The 24126-nt window shown below is 47.9% G+C and overlaps 1 protein-coding gene across 1 annotated transcript in view; it reads left to right on the top strand.

Moving 5' to 3' along the window:
* PRKN (parkin RBR E3 ubiquitin protein ligase) overlaps positions 1-24126 on the top strand; it is a 920988-nt gene that overhangs the window by 878435 nt on the left and 18427 nt on the right. The window contains exon 10 of the mRNA XM_090280710.1: positions 20987-21067. Within this exon, the coding sequence (XP_090136836.1) occupies positions 20987-21067 (81 nt within the window). The remainder of the gene's footprint in view (positions 1-20986; positions 21068-24126) is intronic.

Below are 24126 nucleotides of genomic sequence, written 5' to 3'. Positions count from 1 at the left end.
TTCAAACGGGGCTTAAGTCCTCCTTCTGTGGACTGCTGTTCACTATGAAACACCCCTCCAAGCTTGGGGTGTGCGTTCATTTTTACAGTGACAGCCTTGTGTGAAGCCACCGAGCCTTCTGGCAATCTAAAAATACCCAGCAGGCACTCAGCTTTCCCGGGAACTGAGAAGGGCTTTCAGCACAAAAGTCACTGTCACTGTGTCCCTAAAAGACTGGGTCCATCCCACCGCGGTGTACCCGTCAGTGCCATCTGGCAATTCCTTCTTGAAGACCCTTCTCCGGGAGCCACCTGGCCGTTGGGACCTGGCCCACGCGAGAACAAACGGTGGTCTGTTAGCCTAGGAGGTTTTCTACCCCAACGCTTGAAGGACAGAGGGGCATCCTCGATGTCAGACCCCCACGTCTGACAACAAACCTCCGGGCACAGCATCTGCAGGCCTTGCGGTGGGGGCGGTGTGCCAGCGGGCGAGGACACTCCCTTTGGATAGGACCTCTGCAGCCGTTTCCTGGCATTTCATTTTCATAAATCAGCGGGAAGCAGCGTCACTGTGAATTACACCTCTGGGTTCCTTCCAGCTTCCATAGACGACTCTCGAATGACATCCTTTCATACCAAACACGGTCCTGCATTCGTGTTTGCTCACAGCCTCCGCACAGATCTGCCTTCTCCCTCCAGCTGCCCCTGCGCTCAGTATATATCCGGTGCGGCCTCGCTGACCCTTCCGGCCTGTGGGGTGCAGACCCAGCGCACAGACTCACCCACAGGCCCCTTGTTCAATGAAGACCGAAAGATTCGTCATTACCACAAAGGCCATGTGTGCTCATCATAAAGATGTCAGAAAACTGTAGGAAAGCTAAAATGAAACAAAAGGAAGCAACCATCACATTTCTGAATCATTGCTGTGGAGCTTTCTGGATGCTTTCTGCACATGCATGCACAGACATGTGCACACACAGGCACACACACATTTTTAACAGAAATGAGGTTGCACCCATCGGCTGTGTGAGTGGTTTTCTCCCCTTAATAACATCGTCGCAAACACCTCGGCATTTCACTCAGGCCATGGTTTGTGGAGACCTGACATCCATTCATGGGGACGTGCCGTGATTTATTTAAATACTTATCTCACAGAGTGGTGACAGCTTTCCTGGGGCCTGGTTGCTGCTACCGTCCTGATTTTTCTCTAGAGAAAAAAAAACAAATTCCTGGAAGAGGAAGCTGGAGGGTCAGAGTGTGTGGGTGTTTTCAGAGCCCCACAGCCAAGCATCTCCTCGCTTCTAGGAAGCACGTTTTTGTAGATTTCAACATTTCTGTAATCCAGAGACTGTTCCGAATCGATGTGGATATTCAGGAAAGCAGTGTCTTGTCTTCTTTGTCAAGCTGTTATTAACCTGAAGGTGCTTTTCACAGTAAGTGTTGCCTTAGGTTCTAGCCACCCGGTCCTGTGCAGTCACCTCTGGGCAAACCGTTGTCCACTGTGTGGCCCCTCCTGCAGGCGGCGGGGACGGCCCCCTCCCCAGACCTCCCGTCTCCACCTCCGCCAGGCCGGCCCAGGGTTGCTTCTTGTTCCTCAAGCCCCCCACTTCTATATTTATGGCTCCCCGCTAATTCATTACCATTAGCTTCTCCCTCAGAAACTGTAATCATTGTGTTATGATTTTGACTTTCCTTCGTGTAAAAAATTACAAAGCCATATTTATAAAAATGTAAGTATGACTGACATTAAGTTAAACTGAATCTTAAACTTGAATTAAATTCGTCTAAAGTTTCATTTTATTGACAATATCAAATGAGGTTTTGTCCTCACCAGAAACAGCAGAGCCCAGACACCCTTCCTGAGCTCTCGCCACGCTTCCACGCTCTCCAGGCGTGGCGTAATGGGGTTGACATCCTAATTCATCGCCTGAAAAACGAGTACACAGATTTGCAAATTCCAGAATGTGCTGAGAGCTTGGCGTGGAGCACTGATTGACAGAGACAAGCTGTACTTAAATCTCAACGCTGCTGATCCCCGGACGTGGAGAGAGAAGAATCCATTTCGCTTGAGTGGAAGGAAAATTGCTGGGGATAAAGGAGTTTAGAAATTGCTTATTGAAAGCCAGTTTATTGCCACTAACCTAAAAGGCACTTCCTCCGAGCTAATGCTGACTGAGAAGCCACTTGGTTGGGACATGGGAGGCATTGCGTTCAAAATCCTGCTTTTACCAACATTATGAAGTGTGACTGCGGTCGCCGATCAAAAGAACAGACTAAGAAGTCCCTTATCAAGCCACAGTGATTTAAGGACTTAAAAAGGTTTGCGTCCTTCTCGATTCCAAAGAAGAACTTGGAAACCACCCACCTTCCACTGCCAACGGGGACTCCCGCTTCCCTTCAGACTGAACTTGATGATTGAACAAAAAGAGAGAAAATTAGACACAAAGCGGGAAGATTTCCTTGTGAGCACAGGAGTTATGTCGATGAAGGTGTGAGTATCTGTGAGGGAAAAAATAAAAGCTGGGAGCCGCGGAGCCATTCGCGGGTCAGACCGCTTCCCGGCCGCGCCGGTTCACGGGCTCGTTCCAGGTGCAGACCTTGTCGCGGGCGTGTTTACCTTAGAGTCTTGGGACTAACTTAGCGCTCTCTTCCTGCCACGTGAAGTGTATTTTTCAAAATTGACGGGAGCAGAAGTCTACTTTAAAAACATAAGTTGCCTTGACCAGGGTGGCTCAGTGGGTTGAGCATCATCCCACACGGCGGAAGTTTACCAGTCAGACTCCCGCTCAGGGCACATGCCTGGGTTGAGTGTTCTGTCCCTGGGTGGTCACAGTGTGTGTGAGAGGCAACTGATGACTGATTCTCACCCACATCAATACTCTGCCTCTCTTTCTCCCTCCCTTCCCCTCTCTCTTAAAATACATAAAATCTTTTTTAAAAATACACTAACTGCCACATTGAAAGTGTTAGGTGTAGATTCATAGTTACTCCTTTTCCTAATCCACAGCCACCCAGCTGTCCCGCAGGGTGTGACAATGGGGACAGGGGCCTGTGTGGCTCTGAACCCTGAGGGCCCCGGCTGCTGTTCTCAGGCCCCAGGGCCCTCCCAGGAAGGCGGCTTATGGCAGGCCCACAGCCAGGGAAGGAACGCAGTGACAGCTGATGAGCAGAGGCCTGCAAGTGACAATGAGTGACCTTTCCCCCAGAGCCCACTGTGAGTCTCGTCACTGTGCGGCACAGCCTGTGTCCCACCGCACACTTGGCACTGGGTCTGCACTGGAGCTGTGAGACACTCCCGGGCACAGCCACCAGTGTCGGGTCAGCATCACGGGGATGAAGGGGGTGGCGGAGCAACTTAGCACGGAGTCGGCCCCGGCCTCCATGGAAATCCACAATGATAACCCTCGGTCAGAGCCCCCCGACAGGAGAAGGGCAGCCCCGGGAAGGCATGGTCACTCAGGCGGGCAGGGCCCCCTCCAACTCTGGTGCCCCCTGAAGTGACCTATGAATGGCCCCTCTTTGAACCCAGTGTTCTCTTTCTCCAATAAATGTCACAATATTCACACGGACTTCCCATTGGCTTACATTTGAAATGATCGCAACTACGCACATGGACCCACGCCACAGCAGCACACAGCCTGGGAGGGAGGTCGGGAATGGGGGGATGGCCCGGGCCCGCCGTCAGGACCTCTGCCCGAGGAGCGAGCGCAGGGCACAGGGCAGGAAAGCACAGACCCCCGCACCCGTCCGATCCCCCTCTCTGGGTGTCTGCAGACTCGCACCCCGTAGGCAGCTCACACAGGCTCGAAGGTGCTGTGGCCTCGTTCTCCAGCTCTCCTGTTTTCCATCAGCGCTGCCTCTCGGGCTGAGCGGGACGCCCCATAAACTGGCCCCGGGTGTGCAGCGAACAGCAGGTCACCTGCCGTGCTCCAGACCCTGGGTCCTGGGTGACAAAGAGGGATGGGGCCGAAATCCTCTCCATTGAGAAGAGGAAATGAGCGAGGATACTTTCATGGATAGGACCAACATTTTAACGGAAGCATGTCTAAGAAAAAAACAGGGCTTTAGGGAAAAATGCCCTGACCTTTGTGGCTGAGGCTGTGGGGACAGGCGCAGGGACAGATGTGCTCCCAAGGCGCCTACGAAGCCACTCAGCGTACAGGGACGGTTTGATATATAATTGGGTCACCGACCAGCGGTAAGACCTTCAAACACAAGAGTCTGTAAGACACACAGCACCGGGCCCCTCTCGGGAACCGGCCGGCCGCGCTGCCCAGGTCGGGCCCAGGGGTCCCAGGGACATGCTCTGTCTCCCCTGCCATGCAGCACAGCAGGAGGGTGCCCGCGGGCTTGGGGGACAAACTGGGCTGAAACTGCCACATGGTTTGGGTTCCACACTGACTGGCACAGAGTCCAGTGCATCGCTACAGACTGCCAGTGGTGAGGGCACCGGGGCTGGTGACCAGTTAGAAGTCACCACGGGCACATGCAGGCACTTTCCTCACGAATGGCCACGCTCACACATGCGCACTCACGAATGGCGATACTTGAAGCTGGTGTAGGACCCAACGCCCTGTGGCCGGGGCTCCATTTCTGCAAGTGTTCCGGGAGGTCTGGAGCACGCTGGTTGGAACGTAGAGCTGAGCTGGCCGTGCCAGATGTCAGACAGCGTGCTGAGATGCACCTGCGCGGTGCGAGCGTCACCTGCAGTGCCTACAGGAGTCCCAGTCTGCAGCCACACCCTGCGGTAGCCTTCTGGAAAAAAATGGAGGTCGTGAGGTGAACGCTGGAGGGCGGGGGGTGGAGACTGGCCCCACAGGAGTGGTTACAGCTAAAACAGAGTGAGACAGAAGGAAAGCCAGGAGGTCAGGGAGAGAGGGTCGCCACTGGGAGTCCCACCTGTCACAGCGCCCCTGGGGCCCCAGCATCTTGCTGTCCTGGGTGATTCCTGGTGAGCCTGTTCTGCTCCGCGTCATGGGCCATTGGGCCCCAGGCTCCCAGGCTTCTGATTTTTCTCTCACCTGGACCTCCAATTCGTTGGCTCTCAGGGTTTAAAGCCACCGAGCCAGAGGTCACTTCAAGCCCTTTCCAAGAACAGGCTGAACTCAGGCCAGTGTGAACCAGGAAACAACCAGCTCTGTGAGCCTTGTCCCGGAGCACAGGGAGGTGGCAGGGGTGACCCTTGGGTCAGCCACAGGCACGGGACTCCAAAGTGACGCGGGAGTCCATTCTGTGGCCAGGAGCGCGCATCTGCGATGACAGCAGGTGGGCACAGAAGGCATCCGCCGAGGTGCTGTGGTTTCCCTGAGACTCCTCTCGCGGCACCTTGCTGCTGGACGCGGGTGGGACCGGCATCCCCCAGGGAGAGCAGGGCCACCAGAGCATTCGGGACTGAAGGCCCATGGGCCCTGTGACCCAGCTGCTGCTCGTCCAGACTTCCGTCCACATGTGCACAGCCCTGTGCGGCAGGACTTCATTTTTAATGCCAAAACCCTGGGAAGGAGCGGGGCTCAGGGCTCACTCGTGGGCACGCGCTGCTCTGGCCACAGGAACACTGCGTGGCTGTCGGGAAGGATGGGGCCGCTCGGTCCCACTGAGGCAGAGCCGGCCGCATGCGTGTCCCGTGAGAAGCAAGGCGCAGAGCGCTCCACGTCATGCAGCGTTTTACGTGCCGCTTTTTGGCTGGAAAAAGCACACGTGTTCCTTCTCAAAGGCGTTAGAATTCCTGGAAAGATGCAAACAGGTGACAGGTTATCGGTGGGAAGCCGTGTAGTTGACCGGGAGCCAGGGGGACGTGTTCTTCTCTACCCTTGGTAGACCTTTTGCGTTGGTGCTGGCGTGCGTGTATGATGCCCTCGATCCTAAACTACTTTTTAAAATCCACAGCTCTGCGCCTTATGTCTCAATAAAGCTGTTCAAGGAAAGGAAAATAAGGGGCCAGTAACCATTTTAAGTTTATGGCAACTGTAACTACGTTGAAGTAGGGAATCGGTTTAGGTATCTTCATCTGTAATTATCATTGGAAAGGTCAGCCTCTGGAGCATTTGTTAGGCGCCTCTCTTAGCTGGAGGCTCTGAGGTCAGCCCTGTCGAAGGGACGCTGGGGACATGGCCTCTCCCTTTGCGTGAGCTCCTCGTCTGTGATGGGTCCCTGGTTCAGGGACAGATGGCCACAGTTTCCTGCTAGACCATCCTCACAGTGGATGCACAGACTGATACAGCTGGAAGAGCACATGGGCGCACATGTGTATTTGATCACGGGGACAATGGTGTCGGAAATGGGGACATTCAGAGTCGTTTTAAGAGCTCCTGTTGGGTAGAAATTAGACCAAGGAGAGTAAAGGCCCTTTCATGGCAGTGAATCTAAAACAAAACTAACGTGGGGGATCAGGGCGTTGGGGAATCCGTCCACAGAATTGTGTGGGAACCCAGAGCGCATTTTCAACCATCCGTAGAAATAAGATAGAATTAGAAAAATACAAAGGACTTCAGCTGCTAAGCTCTGTCCAGCCTCCTTCAAGTGAGTTATTTTTAGCCCCGTGGGGATTGCATGTACGACCTCCTCCTGCCCTCTCTGCATGTAAAGCGCGGAAATTTAAGACTGTGCCTCACCATGAGATCCTGTGATTTGAAGATGTGAACTTGAAAGAAAATAACCCACCTCTCTTCTTTTCGAGACTGTGATTTAGTGCATTATAATCGAACGGCACTTCCGTTCCGCGGCCCTGGCCCGTCAGAGGAGCTCTGAGCTTTGCACATGGGAACTGTCCCCCGCGGGGAGCCTTCCTCTTTGCATAGGCTGTGCTGAACGCACAGAAGCTGTCTTATAAGTCAGCACTGCCATCTTCTGGGCGGTCATGCACCGAAAAGAAGCATTTGCATCTATTCCCAGACAAGGTCAGGCGTGTGCGCGGGGGGCTTCTGATGTCTCCCTTGACAGCAGTAAGGGGTCCTGGGATGGCCTTTGATCCTCTCCTGTTCTTTCAACACAGAGCTTCAGAGCCGGGGAATGAAAATAAATGCCATCTAGTAAAATGTTTTTATAATAGATGCCATTGCGCCAGGAGAGAGGCACAAAGAAATTCGGGCTTTCGTAGAGAGATCATTCAGCTTCAAGGATCCAGCCCCTATTTCGAGGGTCATTCCTTGTAGGTACCGACGGGCTCTCGGCTGCATCGATCAGCAGCCGCTGGTATGTTCTGACGGCATTGGCAGCTGCTCGTTCGGTTCTTCTTCATGTTTCCAAAGAGAATACGTGCGCACATCTTCTTTTGAATGTCTCCATTATCAGCATATGGGAAATCAGACTCAAACTCCCATCAAATGATGGCTCCGCTGACATGACGTTGAGTGGTCACCGTGACGGGCAATCCATAGGGCTGTGTGGCGGGCCCGGGCCCTGGAAGGGGACTGGCAGGGGCGATACCCCCACACGTGTACGGCACGGTGAGGCCAGCCCCTCTGTCTACACCGCAGTTCTGGGTCCTCCGTTTTGTTCAGGATGTTCACAGAGCAATAGTTTTCACCAGGGTACCAGGAAGCGCTTTAATTACTATCCCCTTGCTTTCCTACAGAATTCTATTGTTTATACAAGTCATAATTCGACTTAAGAAAACCATTTATTGTGCCTGCTATGTGCTAAACCTGGGAAATATTCGTTATCATATGACTTCTTCCTTGGAGATACAGAAAAAAGAAAAAGCTAAAGCAAAGAGACGTTAATATCACACAGATAATAAGTGAAAGAAAAGGGCCTCTGACCCAGGATTCTCTGACGTCAAGGCTTCTAAACACTAAACGACATTGGTTGTCTAAAGGTAAACATCTACTGTGTGATTTCATGTGTTACAATATGCTACGGTCTTCCGTGTTGTCCAGGTCCAGGACCTGATTTATCCTAAAAGTAAATATTCAACACGTGTTCATTGCAAGGCAAAAATAGGACTGGAATGGTAAGAACAGTTTGGCTATTCTTGATCAGGACAGAAGTCAGCCCGTTGAATCTGCCGTTTAGTAAATAGTTGTTTCAAAATGGCGCACCCAGCCCGAGGCACCCAGAGTGGGCCAAGCAGCCACTGAGGGGCAGCTGGGCCACGCCCCGGGCAGCTGACCCCAGAGGGAAGACATGTATTGGCTTTCCGTGTTCATTGTCCGATAAAGGGAGAAGGCCATCGTGCGGGGAGCGATGACCTCCTGGTGTCACATTCTAAGACATGTCCCGTGGGTACCTGGAATGCAAAACAAACAGGGGAAGAAATTTGAATGACAGTTTTGCAAATCACATAGGAAATTCAGATCATTGTTTTTTACATTCAGTCCTTTTCAAAAGAGTAACAGACCTAACAAAAAATAAACTGACCTGGCGAAATTTTGTAGGAGCTGAGGGTTCTAGCAGAGACGTGGACTCGTTAGAAATGATATAGATATGGATATGGATTCGCATATCTATATGGATATGCTCAACTGTCGCCATAGACCTGTAGATGTGTACAGATACATGAACACCTCTATACCTGTATCTATATCAAAATGCCTGTAGAGAGAAAGGGATTGATTGCAAGGAACTGGCTTGAGCGATTGGGATGGCTAAGCAAGTCCTCAATTCACAGGACAGGCCCCCAGGAAGGCACTGGAAATCTCAGCTGCGGCCTGAAGTTGTCGCCCACAGATGGGGTCCCTTCTCCGTGGGAAAGCCTCAGCTCTGCTCTTACAGCCTTTCAGCTGATTGGGTCAGGCCCATGCAGAGGAGGTGGGATTCTCTCTCTTCCGCACAGTAACTGATTACAGACCTGAGAGATGACAAAATGCCTCACAGAGACCTGCACTAGCATTCGATTAAGTAACTGGGGACGATGGACCAGCCACGCTGACACACGGGACTGACTCCACAGGAGCTAAGCTCATCCGTTTTCTGTGTACGCTTTCGAACCCACTCTGAGAAGGGGGTAGAGCTCAGAGCACCAACAGAATAAGTCTGTGTACTTTTTAGTTTTTAAAAGGCTTAAAATTATTTTTTTTTTAGTAAGGAAGTGGGTGATGTGTGTGAGATCTATCTCAAGAGAAACTGCTCCGGGAAAAGTTCATTACGGAGACCTGGGGCCGTCTCCCTTCTGAGGACTTGCTCTAGGGCGTCTCTGGTGTCTGCAGCCTGAGGCCATCAGGAGGCAAGAGGGAGTCTCAGGGCCATTGCAGCCTCCTCCCTACTGGTTAATACAAGACCACGGCCCCAGGTCAGAGGCATGCTGGTCAGCAGAGTGACACAGAGGTATTGGAGCCAGAGCTGCTTCCCCTCAGGCTCCTTTTCTAGAAACATCTGTGCCATTGGCAGTGTGTGCAGACAGCCCCAAACAGCATCTCCAGGCATTTGGAATCTACCTAAACCAGAGCTCCCCAACCTCCCCCTATTACCACGCCCTTGGCAGCTCAGTACGTTCCTCATGGTGCTTTTAGGCCCAAAGAAATGCCTAAATGGTTTTGTTTAAAACTATTTTGGTCCAAATAACATAAGAATGGAAGTCCTAAGAACTTAATAGTCATTTGGAAAAAACAGTTCACATAAATTCTTGAAGTACTACATCTCCTTTTCCAAATAGATGTTCACATGGTGTCTGTCATCTGGTTTGTTCTGTTTTTTCTTAAGTATATTTTATTGATTATGTTGTTACAATAGTTCCAATTTTTTCCCCTTTGCTCCGCTCCACCCAGTACCTCCCTTCCCCCAGCAATCCCATCTCCCTTAGTTCATGTCCATGGGTCATGCATATAAGTTTCTTGACTTCACCCTTTCCTATGATTCTTTTTTTTAATTAATTAATTAATTTTTAATAACAATAAAAAATAACAATTCCTGCCTCTCAGACTTAAGACCCTTTATAATCTTATAGAGGACAATGGGCAAAGGTCTTGTGCTCCTCTAGCTGCTTCAGGCTGGACATGGTTGTTGTCCTACCTACCCTTGGGTCCAGAAATCCCTAATAAAAGTGGGGATGTGGGGAGGGTGGCCTTTCCACTTGGAGAAGGATTGTGCAGACTCCAGGTCAGTTGGCTGTCCCCAGATGACAGCACGCTTGGTTTAACAGGTTGGCATCCTTGCTGTTTTCTGGGGGCAACAGATTTGGCAACAGGGTTAAAAGACATCATTCAATCCATAACCACTAGATGACAAAAGGCAGGGATTAATTTTTCAGTGTCCCACATTAGGAAAAAAAAAGTGGCTCCTTCGGAGGAAGGTGTGTAAGGCACGTCACACCTGTCCAAAACCCTTTTGCCCATTATACTTAGTTTGGGCTGAGGGGAATATTTTGGTTTCCCCCCTCTCAGACCTCTGGGCCCTTTCGATCCAATCCATTAGGATAGAAAAGAGAAACCAGTTTTAAAGTGAAGCCCACAGACCACCCCGTTCTTCACCAAACCAGCCACTTAGTTCAGCCAAACTGTTGAGTCCCAGAAGGCAGCGATGCAGACAGGATTAAGTGAGGCCTATACATACAGACAATCACTCAGGTAATGAGATCATAGGCTTATGCCCTCTGGTTCAATTTTGCTCATTTCTTTATGTTGTTCATTAGTCTCCTGTAATAGGTGATAGCATATGGTATTTTTCTTTCATTGCCTGGCTTATTTCACTAAGCATAATTCTCTCTAGTTCCATCCATGTTGTTGCAAATGGTAGAAGTTCCTTCTTTCTTTCTGCTGCATAGTGTTCCATTGTGTAAATGTACCACAGTTTTTGATCCACTCATCTACAGATGGGCACTTAGGCTGTTTCCAGCACTTGGCTATTGTAAACAGGGCTGCTATGAACATAGGGGTGCATAGGTTCTTTTGAACTGGTGTTTCAAGATTCTTCAGATATAATCCCTAGCAGTGGAATTGCTGGTTCAAAAGGCAGTTCCATGTTTACGTTTTTGAGGAAATTCCATACCACTTTCCACAGTGGCTGCCCCAGTCTGCATTCCCACCAGCAATGCACCAGGGTTCCCATTTCTCTGCATCCTCGCCAGCACTAGTTGTTTGTGATCTGTTGATGATGGTCGTTCTGACTGGTGTGAGGTGATACTTCACTGTGGTTTTTATTTGCATCTCTCTGATGGCTAGTGATGTTGAGCATTTTTTCATATGCCTTTGGACCCTCTGTATGTCGTCTTTGGAGAAGTGTTTGCTCAGGTCCTTTGCCCACTTTTTAATTGGGTTGCTTATTTTCTTGATGTTGAGTCGTATAAGCTCTTTATATATTTTGTAGATCAATCCCCTGTCTGTAATGTCATTGGCAAATATATTTTCCCATATGATTGGTTCCCTTTTCATCTTGCTAATGGCTAATGTTTTCTTTTGCTGAGCAGAAACTCTTAGTTTGATGTAGTCCCATTTGTTTATTCTTTCCCTTATTTCTCTTGCCTTAGGAGATATATCCGTGAAAATACTGCTACGTGGGATATCTGAAATTCTCCTGCCTATGTTTTCTTCTAGGACTTTTATGGTGTCACGGCTTACATTTAAGTCTTTAATCCATGTTGAGTTTATTCTGGTGTGTGGTGTAAATTGGTGAGCTAGTTCCATTTTTTTTTTTTGCATGTCCCTGTCCAGTTCTCCCAACACCATTTGTTGAAGAGGCCCTTTTCACTCCATTTGATGTTCCTTCCCCCTTTGTCAAATATTAGTTGGCCATATAGACCTGGGTTTATTTCTGGGCTCTCTATTCTGTTCCATTGATCTTCTATCTGTTCTTATGCCAGTACCAGACTGTTTTGATTACCGTGGCCTTGTAGTATAGTTTGATATCAGGTATTGTGATCCCTCCTGCTGTGTTCTTCTTCCTCAAGATTGCTGAGGCTATTTGGACTCTTTTTTGGTTCCATATAAATTTTTGAAGTATTTGTTCTAGGTCTGTGAAAAATGTTATTAGTATTTTAATAGGAATTGCATTTAATCTATAAATTGCTTTGGGTAGTATGGACATTTTAATATTGTTGATTCCTCCCATCCATGAGCATGGTATATGCTTCCATTTATTTGTATCTTCCTTAATTTTTTTCTTCAATGTTATGTAGTTTTCCGAGTACAGGTCTTTTACCTCCTTGGTTAAGTTTATTCCTAGGTGTTTTATTTTTCTTGTTGCTAGGATAAATGGGATTTTTTTTCTAGCTTCTATCTCTGATATTTTATTGTTGGCTTACAGAAATGCCTTTGATTTCTGAATATTGACTTTGTATCCTGTTATTTTGCCAAATTCACTTACTAGGTCGAGTAGTTTTTTGTGGAGTCTATAGGGTTTTCTATGTACACCATCATGTCATCTGCAAATAATGACAGTTTTAATTCCTGTTTTCCAATTTGGATGCCTTTTATTTCTCTTTCTTGTCTGATTGCGGTGGCTAGAACTTCCAAGACTATGTTGAATAGGAGTGGAGAGAGTGGACATCTTTGTCTTGTTCCTGACCTCAGGGGGAATGCTTTCAATTTTTGCCCATTGAGTATGATGTTGGCTTCTGGTTTCTCATATATACCCTTAATTATGTTAAGGTATGCTCCCTCTATTCCCATTTTGCTGAGTGTTTTCATCATAAATGGGTGTTATACTTTATCAAATGCTTTTTCTGCATCTATTGATTTGATCATGTGATTTTTGTCTTTCATTCTGTTTATGTGGTGTATAACATTTATTAATTTGCAAATATTAAACCATCTTTGCATCCCTGGGATGAATGCCACTTGATCATGGTGTATGATCTTTCTAATGTGTTGCTGTATCTGGTTTGCCAATATTTTGTTGAGGATTTTAGCATCTATGTTCATCAGTGATATTGACCTGTAGTTTTCTTTCTTTGTTGTGTCTTGACCTGGTTTTGGAATTAGATTAATACTGGCTTTATAGAAAGAGTTTGGGAATCTTCCCTCTTCTTGGATTTTCTGGAGTAGGTTTGAGAAGGCTAGGAGTTAGTTCTTTACTAAATGTTTTGTAAAATTCACCTGTGAAGCCATCTAATCCAGGGCTTTTGTGTGCTGGGAGATTTTTTTTATTTCTGCTTCAATTTCACTAGTTGTTATTGGTCTGTTCAGGCTTTCTGCTTCTTCTTGATTAAGCTTTGGAAGATTATATGTTTCCAGAAATTTGTCCATTTCATCTAGGTTGTCAAATTTCTTGTTGTACAATTGTTCTTAATAATTTCTTACAATCCTTTGTATTTCCATGGTATTAGTTGTGATTTCTCCTCCTTCATTTCTCATTTTATTCATTTTGGTCATCTCTCTTTTTTTCTTGATAAGCCTGGTTAAAGGCTTCTCAATTTTGTTTGTCTTTTCAAAGAATCAGCTCCTGGTTTTATTGATCTTTTGAATTGTTTGTTTAGTCTCTATGTCATTTAATTCTGTTCTGATTTTGATGATTTCCTTCCATCTACTCATTCTGGGCTTTGTTTGTTGTTGTTGTTCTAGTTCTTGTAGCTGTAGAATTAGACTTTTTATTTGAGATTCTTCTATCCTTTTCAGGTACACCTGTATTGCTATGAACTCTCCTCTCAGGACTGCTCTCACTGTGTCCCATAGGTTTGGGGCTATTGTGTGCTCATTATTATTCATTTCCAGAAACTTTTTTGATTTCTTCCTTGATGTCATTGATAACCCATTCATTATTTAATAGCATGTTATTCATTCTCCATGAGTTTGAATGTTTTTGAGTTTTTTCCTTGAGGTTGATTTCCAGTTTCAAGCCATTGTGATCTGAGAAGATGCTTGATATAATTTCAACTTTCTTGAATTTGTTGAGGCTTGTTTTGTGTCCTACCATGTGGTCTGTCTTTGAAAATGTTCCATGTGCACTTGAAGAGTGTATATTTTGTTTTGGGGGGGAGAAAAGTTCTATATATATCAACTAAGTCCATTTGATCTAGAGTTTTGTTCAGTGCCTCAACATCCTTGGTGTTTCTTTGCTTCGAAGATCTGTCCATTGTTGACCTTGGGGTGCTAAGTTCCCCTACCATGAGGGTGTGCTGTCTATATCCTTCCTGAAGTCTTTCAAAATTTTCCTTACATATTTGGGTGCTCCTATGTTGGGTGCATATATGTTTACAAGGGTTTTATCTTCTTGATGGATTTTTCCCTTAAGTATTATGAAATGTCCTTCTTTGTCTCTTTTTATGGCCTTTGCTGTGAAATCGGTTTTGTCTGATACAAGTATTGCTACCCTAGCTTTTTTTTTATGTCCATTTGCGTGAAATATTTTTTTCCATCCCTTCACTTTCAGTCTGTGTAGATCTTTTGTCCTAAAGTGGGTCTCTTGTAGACAGCATATATGTGGGTCATGCTTTCTAATCCATTCAGCTACCTTATGTCTTTTGATTGGAGCATTTAATTCATTTACATTTAAGATTATTATCAATGGGTACTTAGTCATTGTCATTTTCCCTTTTTGTATTTGTGTTCCTCTCTGTCTCTCTCTGTTTCTTCACCTTCTTAAAGCAGATTTTTTAGCATCTCTTGCAATGCTGGTTTGGTGGAGATGTATTCTTTTAGCCTTCTTTTGTCCAGGAAATTCCTTATTTCACCTTCCATTTTGAATGAGAGCCTTGCTGGGTAGGGTAGTCTTGGTTGTAGGCCTTTGTTTTTCATTGCTTGGAATATTTTTTGCCATTCCCTTCTGGCTTGTAGTGTTTCTGTTGAGGAATCTGATAGCAGTCTTATTGGAGCTCCCTTGTGTGTTATTAGTTGTTTCTCTCTTGCTGCTTTTAGGATTCTCTCTTTGTCTTTGAATGTCGCCACTTTAATTATGATGTGTCTTGAAGAGGGCTTGTTGGGGTTCATCTTCATTGGGACTCTCTGTGCTTCCCAGACTTGCATGGCTTTTTCTCTCATCAAGTTAGGGAAGTTTTCTGTCATTAGTTTTTCAAAGAGGTTTTCTATCTCTTGCTCATCTTCTCCTTCTGGAATTCCTATGATATGGATATTATTACATTTCATGTTGTCCTGCAGCTGTCTTAGAGCCTCTTCAGTCTTGTTCAGTCTTTTTTCATTTTGTTGCACTGTCTGGGAATATTTTTCTATGTTGTCCTCCAGCTCGCTGATCCGATCTTCTGCTTCCTCTAGCCTGCTTTTAATTCCTTCTACTGTGTTCTTCAGTTCAGAGATTGTATTCTTCATTCCCTCCTGGCTCTTATTGATAGCTTCTATGTCCTTTTTCATGCTGGTGTAGTTCTCAGTAAGTTCCTTGTAGCTTCCCTGGAGTTCCTTGTAGTTTCCCTGGAGTTCTTTGTAGTTTTCCTTGAGCTCACTGAGCTCATTGATCTTCCCCATAATCCATGTTTTGAATTCTATATCTGATAGTTTGCTCCCCTCTATTTCATTTAGCACTCTTTCTGGGGATTCTATCTTTCCTTTCGATGGGGGTTTGTTTCCCCATCTCCCCATTTTTGTGACTCTTCTCGTTTGTTGATTCTTCTGAGATTGATCTGCACTTCCTGGATCTGCCCCTGGTGACATCAGATCATGTACCAGTCTGGCCCTAGGCAGCCTGTTGGAGACTTCCAGGGATCTACTGCCTTTGTCTGTCTCCTTCAGTTGTTAATCTATTCAATCTGTGATCAGCGGTCAGGTTTAAGGACCAAGGATGGGGCAGGTTAATTCCTGTAGGCAGGGCTTTGCTTCCCCTCAGGCTGACGCCAATCAGAGGGGAATGATCTGCATGCAGTATGGGGATGAGTCAGCACTGGGACCCAGTACTCAGTTCTCTCCTCAAAGCCACCACCCCAAATTCTCCCCAAGCATCTCCAGGTCTCTCTGCCCTCCCTCTGCCTGAGCCCAGGGTAAGTGGGGGCCAGAATATTTTTGTATGTGATCCACTTAAGAGCTCTTTGTCTCCAGCTGTTTCTCTCAGGCCATCAAGAAACCCTGTGGCTTTTCGCTTTTCACAGCTGGATGCTATTTTACTTTCCGCTCTGTTGCTGTAGGCTGGGAGGCCCAGCTGGGGGTTTAGACCCTGCCCTTCTCAAGGGAACCCCTGGCTGCTGAGCTGTTTCTCAGTCCCTTCAGTGGCCCCCCGTATGAGCCCAGCCAGCCCTTCCGCGTCTCCGCACTCCCTACCGGTCACGTTGTGATGAAGCGGCCTTTTCTGTCTCTCCGTGGTTATAAGACTTCTCTCCAGCTAGTGTTTGGTAGGTTATTCCAGATGATTTCTCCAAAATTAAGTTGTAAGCCCAGACTGGTCCTGGGAGTAAGAGGTTAGTGTAGCTTCCACTACTCCTCCGCCATCTTGGATCCTCTGATTGGTTCTTATTGTTTAGTGACAGTCACCTCCAGCTTTGCAGACCTATGATGTCATCAGGAGTCGGAAATTCACACAGGGTCTAGCAGGTGCTGAGTATCACTGCGTGTTCCTCAAACATGTAACATGTCCCACTGCACCCTGGGAGCTTGTCGCGCCGCCCCGGGGTGCCTTGGCACACAGTCTGGGAACCGAAGGCCTGCACCTCTGCACACGCGATCTATGACCGTCTCACGGTCTGGATACTGTAATGAAGAGCCTGACCGTTTCTGAGAGCTGATCAGGCCTTCTAGCTGCCTCCTCGTTTGTGCTAGCAGACTGGAGTGAAGGAAAGTGCCCACTGCTCGGTGCAGCTGCAGTTAAGGGGTCCTCGCGAAACAGAAGTGAGCTGGCGAGCACGTCCCTGTGACATTGCCGTCGCCTGTGTCCGCAGCTCTTGCTTCTCTTTGGCGCGTGGAAGTGGGGGGCGTTAACACCGCTGTGCTCTCCCTGTTCTGTTCTGGTTTTGCTTTGTTTTTTCAACGATCCATTCTCTGCAGCACCCGTGTGAAAGGACGGTAACGTCTTCGTGTCAGGGGAGGCCTGTTCATCCTGACAGACTGACCGACCGCCGGGCTGCTCCTCGACCACGAGACTGACTTTGTACCCACCCACTGGCTACCGGGATGTGAAGCGTCTCCCGGCCACACCGCCTGAGCGGGCCTGTCCCTGGCAGGGAGCAGAGGGCTGGGGCCGCAGGGTGAGCTCTGCCCAGTGACTGAGCGACACAGCCTCGCTTTTTTCAGACTGCAATGTACGAGCGGCCGGAAGGGTCTCAGGCAAGCCCCAAAATGAGCCAATGCATTTTTTTTTTAAGTTTAAGAGGAAATTCTAGGATCCAAACTGTTCACTGTTTACTGCATTAGCTTTCCATTCAGGGAAAATTAAAGTGTCAGAAATTAAAAGCTGGTGGTATGGGTGATTTGCATAATGACATCTTCACACAGACCCCTCTCCCATTGACATAAAGTTTAAACCCCACGAGAGTAAAATGATTTCAGATGAACTGTTAAGACAAGAGACTGAACACAGTCAAGGGGGAAAATACGTTTCCGTGTGGACAGCAACGTGCAGGAAAGTGTGCCTTGGGTGGCCTGTTCTCTCTGAGGCAGGGAGCAGTGGCGGTGTATTTAGGGAGGAAGCTGGTTCTCTCTGTACTCTGTTTGTCTGAGGTTTTGTTATTCAGTTCAAGTCAGTCTTATGTTAAACAAACGGAGTTAGTCACTGACCATGCCCACAAGAGGGGCCTCCATAAAACCCCGGTAGTACAGGGATCAGGGGATCCCAGGTTGGTGAACACAGGCACATGGGGGGTGCGACACACCCCAGTTCCTTGGAGAGAGAAGCTTCCGTGTTCAGGAACCCCCCAGACTCAGAGATCACCCTTTGTACCTATTCATCTGGCTGTCCATCTGTATTTTTTTAATTGATTTAAGAGAGAGAGAGAAATATCGATTTGTTGTTCCACTTATTTATGCATTCATTGGCTGATTGCTGTATGTGCTTGGACTGGGGATCAAACCCACAGCCTTGACATATTGGGTTGATGCTCTAACCAACCAAGCTGCCAGGCCAGGGCTATCTGTATTCTTTACCATGTTCTTTAATACACTGGTAAATGTGTTCCCCTGAACTCTGTGAAAGCTAATGGAATCCGACGGGCGGGGGTCATTGAAGTATCTGACCTGTGGCTGGTCGGTCAGGAGCGCAGGTGAACAGAGGAGCTTGTAACTGGCCTCGCGGTGGCGGCGGAGAGTGCTGTCTCGTGGGACCGCGCCCTTGTGTGTGAGATCTGATGCTGTCTCAGGGCAGACAGAGGAAGAGTTGAGTTAAACTGTAGGACATCCAGCTGCTGTAGGAGAAGTGTGTGTGGCTGTGGGGAAGAAACCCACACTTCTGGTGACCGAGCGACTCGGATGTGAAGTGTTCTGTGTGAGTGAAGGAGATTCCCAGGAAAGAAACAGGTGTTTTTTTTTTTCCTACATAGGAAGGAAAACCCTGAATTTCTCCTTCCCAAGGTGAAAGAACTGTGTGATAAAAACTCTAAGATGCTGATGAAAGGAATTGAAGAGGACACAAACAAATGGGAAGATATTCCAGGTTCATGGATTGAAACAATTGTACTTGAATGCCCTTACTACCCGAGACAATGTACGGATTCAGTGGAGTCACTATCAAAATTCCAATGGCAAGCCCTGGCTGCTGTGGCTCAGTGGATTGAGCGTCGGCCTGTGAGCCAAGTGTCGCTGGTTCGATTCCCGGTCAGGTCACATGACCAGGTTGCACGTCAGGTCCCCAGTTGGGGGCGTGAGTGAGAGGCAACCACACAGTGATGTCTCTCTCCCTCTCTTTCTCCTTTCCCCTCTCTCTAAAAATAAAATAAATAAACAAGACACAAACAGATAAATAAATTTTTTTTTAATTCCTATGGCATTTTTCACAGAAAATTTTTGAAGTCCTAAAATTTGTATTGAACCACAGAAGACCCCAAATAGTAATCTTGAGAAATAAAAACAAAGCTGGAAGCATCATGCTTCCTGGTTTCAAATAATATTACAAGGCTATTGTCATCAAAACTGAGGGGTACTGACATAAAAACACACACGTAGGTGGATGGCCCAGAATCAGGAGCCCAGATATAAACTCGCGCTTCTGTGGTCAAGTAAGTTGTGACAAAGGAGCCAATGATGTGCAATTGGGAAGGACAGCCTCTTTAATCAATGGTGCCAGGAACACTGGAAGGCAACAAGTTAAAGAATGAAACTGGACCACCTTCTTATATACAAAAATTAACTCAAAATAGATCAAAGACTTGAATATAAGATCTGAAACCATAAAAACATCTGGCAGGAAACATAAGCAGTAAACTCCTTGATATCATTCTTGACAATGATTTTTTTTTTTTACATCAAAAAGGCAACAAAAGCAAAAATAAAGAATTAGGACTACATCAAACCAAAAAGTTTCTGCACAGTAAAGGAAACCATCAACAAAATGAAGATGTGGGAGAAGATATCTGCAGATTATATCTGCTGAGGAGTTAGTATCAAAAATACAGGGCGGGCGAAAGGAGGTTCCCGGTTGTTCATGTGGAAAAAGACATGCAGGTGATGATTATCACAGGAGCTTTAGTAACCGTGTCTCATGTACTCACGACTGTAGACCTACTTTTGAGCACCCCTCTATATAAAGAACTCAAACTCAATAGCAAAAAATACAAACACAATCCAATATAAAAATGGGCAGAGCATCTGAAGAGACATTTTCCAAGGAAGACCTACAGAGGGCCAGTAAGTACATGAAAAGATGCTCCACCTCATTAATCATCAGGGAAATGTAAATTAAAACCACCATGAGATATCACTTCACACCTGTGAGAATGGTTATTACCAAAATGACAAAAAACACGTGCTGGCGAGCACATGGAGAAAAGGGGACGCTCGTGCACTGCTGGTGGGAGTGTAAATCGGTGCAGCCGCTGTGGAAAGCAGTGTGGAGGTTTCTCAAAAAATTAAAAATAGAACCACCATATGACCCAGCAATCTCATGTCTTGGTCTTATTTATATGAAGAAAATACAAACTCAAAAGATACCTGCACCCTCACGGTCCTGCAGCATGATTCACAATATCCAAGATAAGGAAACAACCCGAATGTCCATCGATGGATGACTAGATAAAGAAAATATACTCTATAAAACGGAATATTACTCAGCCACGGGAAAGGATGAGATCTTGCCGTTTGTAAAAACGTGGGTGGCCCCTGAGGGCATTAAGCTAAGTGAAGTAAGTCAGAGAGAGACAAAGTACCGTAGGATCTTACTTATGGACGGACTCTAAAAACAAACAAAACTCAAGCTCATAGATTCAAAGAACATACAGGTAGTTGCCAGAGGTAGAGGGTGGAAAGTGTGCAAAATGGGCGACACACGTCAAACGGTTATAAAACACATAAGCCACGCGGATGTAGTGCCCAGCGGGGGCCTGCAGCCACTGACACGGGGCTGCGTGTTTGACAGCAGCCAACACAGTTGACCTTAAGAGTTCCCATCACAAGAGAAAAGTCTGCAACGACATGTGAGGAGAGATGTTCGCCGGAGAGTGTGGCGGTTGCTTTGTAATATGTCCACGTATGGAATTATTCTGTCGTACATCTGAAACTCGGGGGTGCGGCACGTCAACTCTCCCTCAATAAAAAAATGAAGTTTTATATTTCGGGGTGGGGGAGGAGAATTCAACATTTGAGTTTGTGAGGGATATATGACTGAGCCCAGGAGAACCCATTTCTTCATCCCCAAAGAGGCTTTTAATGCAAAACTCAGTCCATTCACGCGAGCATATCAGCCCTCTGGGTATGCAGACAGATGTTAGGTGGGGCGTCCTTGAATGCGATTGTTTTTCTCGCCGGCTGACACCAAGAGCACCCGGAGTTCCTGCGCGGCAGGTACCCATCGCACTGCCGTGTCTCCCAGACAGACGCGCCTTGAGGACAGGCGGCGGGACCCCGTCTCTAACACCTGCTGCGGTGCCCCGCGCGCCCTGAGTCAGCCGCGACCGGTCCCACCGAAATATAACTGTTGCTCTTTGCAAAGAGTTATTTGACACAGAGACCGTGACGTAAGTCAGAGGCGTGACTAGAGTGAGCTTAGAAAAGGGACCCCGCGGTATGGCCCGGCGCCCCCAGGAGCCCGCCTGACACCCCTGTGTTCTCCCGCAGCTCGTGTTCTGCCGGGACTGCAGGGAAGCGGCCCACGGAGGAGAATGCAGCGCGCCGGCCGCCTCAGGAGCAGTGGCCCAGGTAAGGGCCCCCTTCCTTCCCCGAGCTCAGGGCACGGGTGGGAGGGACGAGCTTCCTCCTGAAGGTCATGCAGGCTTCCCCTCTGAAAACATGAGGACCTGACTGGTCGCTGGCAGCCACAGAGGCGGGGCTGTGCCTTCCCAGGGTCACAGCCCTTGCAGGACCGCGTTGCCCTCGGGGTAGAGCTGCAGGCTCCCCGAGGCTGCATGGGGTGTGGAGGTGCTTCTGTGACCGAGCGATCCCATCATCTTCCCCCCCCGAGATGCACGGAATAGGGGTGAGCCACGGAGCAGCATCAGGAGGCGTCCTGGGAGGAGAGCTAATACAACTTAACAACCTCTCGATGGGGGAAATCAGTGCTAACCCCATATTTACGCTTTTCAAAAACGTCTTTGCTTAGAATCTTCAGCGAAAATCATCTGCAGGAAGAGAATGATAGACGAATTCAGTATTGTGTGGTGCAGGGGTATCGTCGTTGTTTGCGATATCATGGACTACGCAGGGTTATATTTCAGCCTTGATGAGGTAAAGAATGTCCTGAGCCTTGCTCTCCGATGGGTTATGCATCAGGCCCAGGGAGCTGCAACACACTTTCTTTTATTTATTAATTATGATCAACCAAACCTCAGGGGAAAGGAATAAAACCTCCAGCGCGGTTGATGGATTTGCTCATTATTTTTTCTCCTGATACAGATGTTAACAAGTTCAAACACCAAATCTAGCTGGAGAAATCCGTTCCTCATTTTATTGACAGGGACCTCATAAATCAACATAGAAATTCCAGAACATTTTAATTTTATAGTAGAGAATTTTAAATATCTGAATGCTGTAAAGTCAGAGCATAAAAACGTATATCCCTGCTAGGTCTTCTGTGGACATATTTACTCATCATTAGCATAATTAAGTAAACACAGTTAGCTCCGAAAATGTTGGCCGTGAGCCTATGGGAACAGTTAGGGCTCAGTGGCCATTGCTATCACAGAGGCAGCCAGAGCTCTTGCTGTTGCATTTTGTTCCATCCGGGAGCATTCAGATGGGAGCTCACTAGGCACTGATGTCAGGAATAATAGTGACCTTGACCCACACACCCGCCCCCCCCCCCACCCCGGGCCTCAGGGTCACTGTAGCCAAAGGGTAAAGCCTGAGGCTCTGAGAAATGCAGCTGAACCTGCAACTTACACCCATATGCTTTTGTGACCCCAAACACGGGCGACGCCTTCAAGAAGTGATGCCTCAACATGTATTCCTTTTGAAACGGGAGCTCTAAGGCAAAGAAGACCGTTGCCTCCATTCAAGGGCAACCAGCCAACCTGGGCATTAAAGGTTGAGGTAGCCCCAGTTTTTTTAAAGTCACTAAAGCCTTTATGTTCAACTCGGGGAAATGGGAGAGAGGGCTTCCCGTAAGCACAGATGATCAGTACCGGGGGGGCCTGTGTCTGGCAGACGTTAAATCGCATGTTTACATAGGCCGGTTCTCCTGCTCGGAAAAGGTGCAGAGAAGCCTGTGTCTCTCCAGAGACTCATAGGAGAACAAGGGCGAGACTCACAGGAAATAAACAATGACGGTAACATGCTAACCGAATGTAGAAGGAGCATAGCTCTGCATAGTGCTTCCCTGGAGACGTCCCCGAGGGTGGGTCAGTTTGACAAGAGCACAGTGAGATAAGGCTGATGAAGAACCTTCCTGCAGAGAGCGCTGCCTGGATAAAGGGGCAGGGCCACGAATTGCTCCTGCTAGACAGCTCCGTCCACCCCTGCGACCCCAGGCCCGGGACAGCCTCTGGTATGTGACATTTAGCAGATGTTTGCTGAGGGATGGTAGCATCTGAAAAGAAAAGACATTCTTTCATTCACTCAAGCAATATGCACTAAACTTCTCTAACAGCTAGGCTTGTAGGCACTGACCCCGTGACGTTTAGATTGCTTTACTGGAAGCCACATGGCCGCACAGCCAACGTGATGAGAATCCAGAGGGATAACGGTTAATTCAAGAGAGGGTTCGCCAAGGAAGAACTCGAGAAGAAATGGCCCTGCAGCAAGACCGCCCTGAAACCGGCTCCGTCCTGCCTCCGGCTCTGACCCCTGGGCCAGCCTCATTGTCCTCTTACTTGAAAACAAAGCAGATCAACAAAACTGAAAAATTCTTCTGGCCTCCTGTGGTCTGAGAACAGAAGGCAACTCCTTGGGTCTTTTGCTGCCATTTTTCCCTCCACCTCTGATCCACTCAGGGTCCCACAGGAAAGGGGGCCCTGCTCAGGTGGGCACACAAAGAGATTTTAACCGAAGGGTCGTGGATGCCCTACAGAGGGGGCGAGGGTCACAAAACCGAAGTGGAGGCCTCAGAGTCCTCCCGGGAGGCGTGGCTGACCTAGGCTTGAAGGGACAGGAGGAGGGAGTGGTTTCCGCTGGACGTAACCCTGCTCCCTGGAGCCGGGAGTAGCCTCCAGACCAGAGGCGTAACCACGGGCCGTCCAGCGCTGCCAGAAAGGGACCGAAAGCAGGAAGGCAGTGAGCACAGTCGCCTGTGACTTCTCTCTCCCACTCTCCGCCGATCTTGCCAGCGTCTCCCAGGGGACCCACCAACCTGAACGCCAGCCACAAGGGACCCCAGGGACACAGCCGCTGGGATTCCGCCTTCCGGGAGCAGCGACAAGGAGGAGAAAGATTACAGAACAACCACTGTCTTCTCTGTGAGCTAGTTTACCAGGTCTCCAGGCTGTTCCCACATCAACCGCAGCTACTCTTGGACGTGGACCAAGCGAGTCCATCAGCCTGAAAGGCCCGACTCCATCCGGTAAGAGAAGGAAGCCAGTGTATATCCCGTTCTCCACATTTCTCTCAAACAGCAGTGACTCAGGTGGAGACCTTTGAAAGGAAGGCACTTTACACAATGAAACAGATGACAGTGACAATCTAGTTGGACCCCTCCCCCCGAAACCGAAGGCTTCAGATGCTCTTTGTATTTAAATTTTGTGATACAAACAAAATACCCACAGAATACCCTCTTTAGCCCTCTTTACATTTTCTTTGCATTCGGTTCACTTCCAAGGTTTTTCCCC

The sequence above is a fragment of the Furipterus horrens genome, unplaced genomic scaffold, assembly GCF_987537825.1.
Source record: "Furipterus horrens unplaced genomic scaffold, mFurHor1.1.pri manual_scaffold_6, whole genome shotgun sequence".
NCBI classification, from domain to species: domain Eukaryota; kingdom Metazoa; phylum Chordata; class Mammalia; order Chiroptera; family Furipteridae; genus Furipterus; species Furipterus horrens.
The sequence above is the reverse complement of the archived record's forward strand: the minus strand, read 5'-3'. Positions and strand labels throughout refer to the sequence as shown.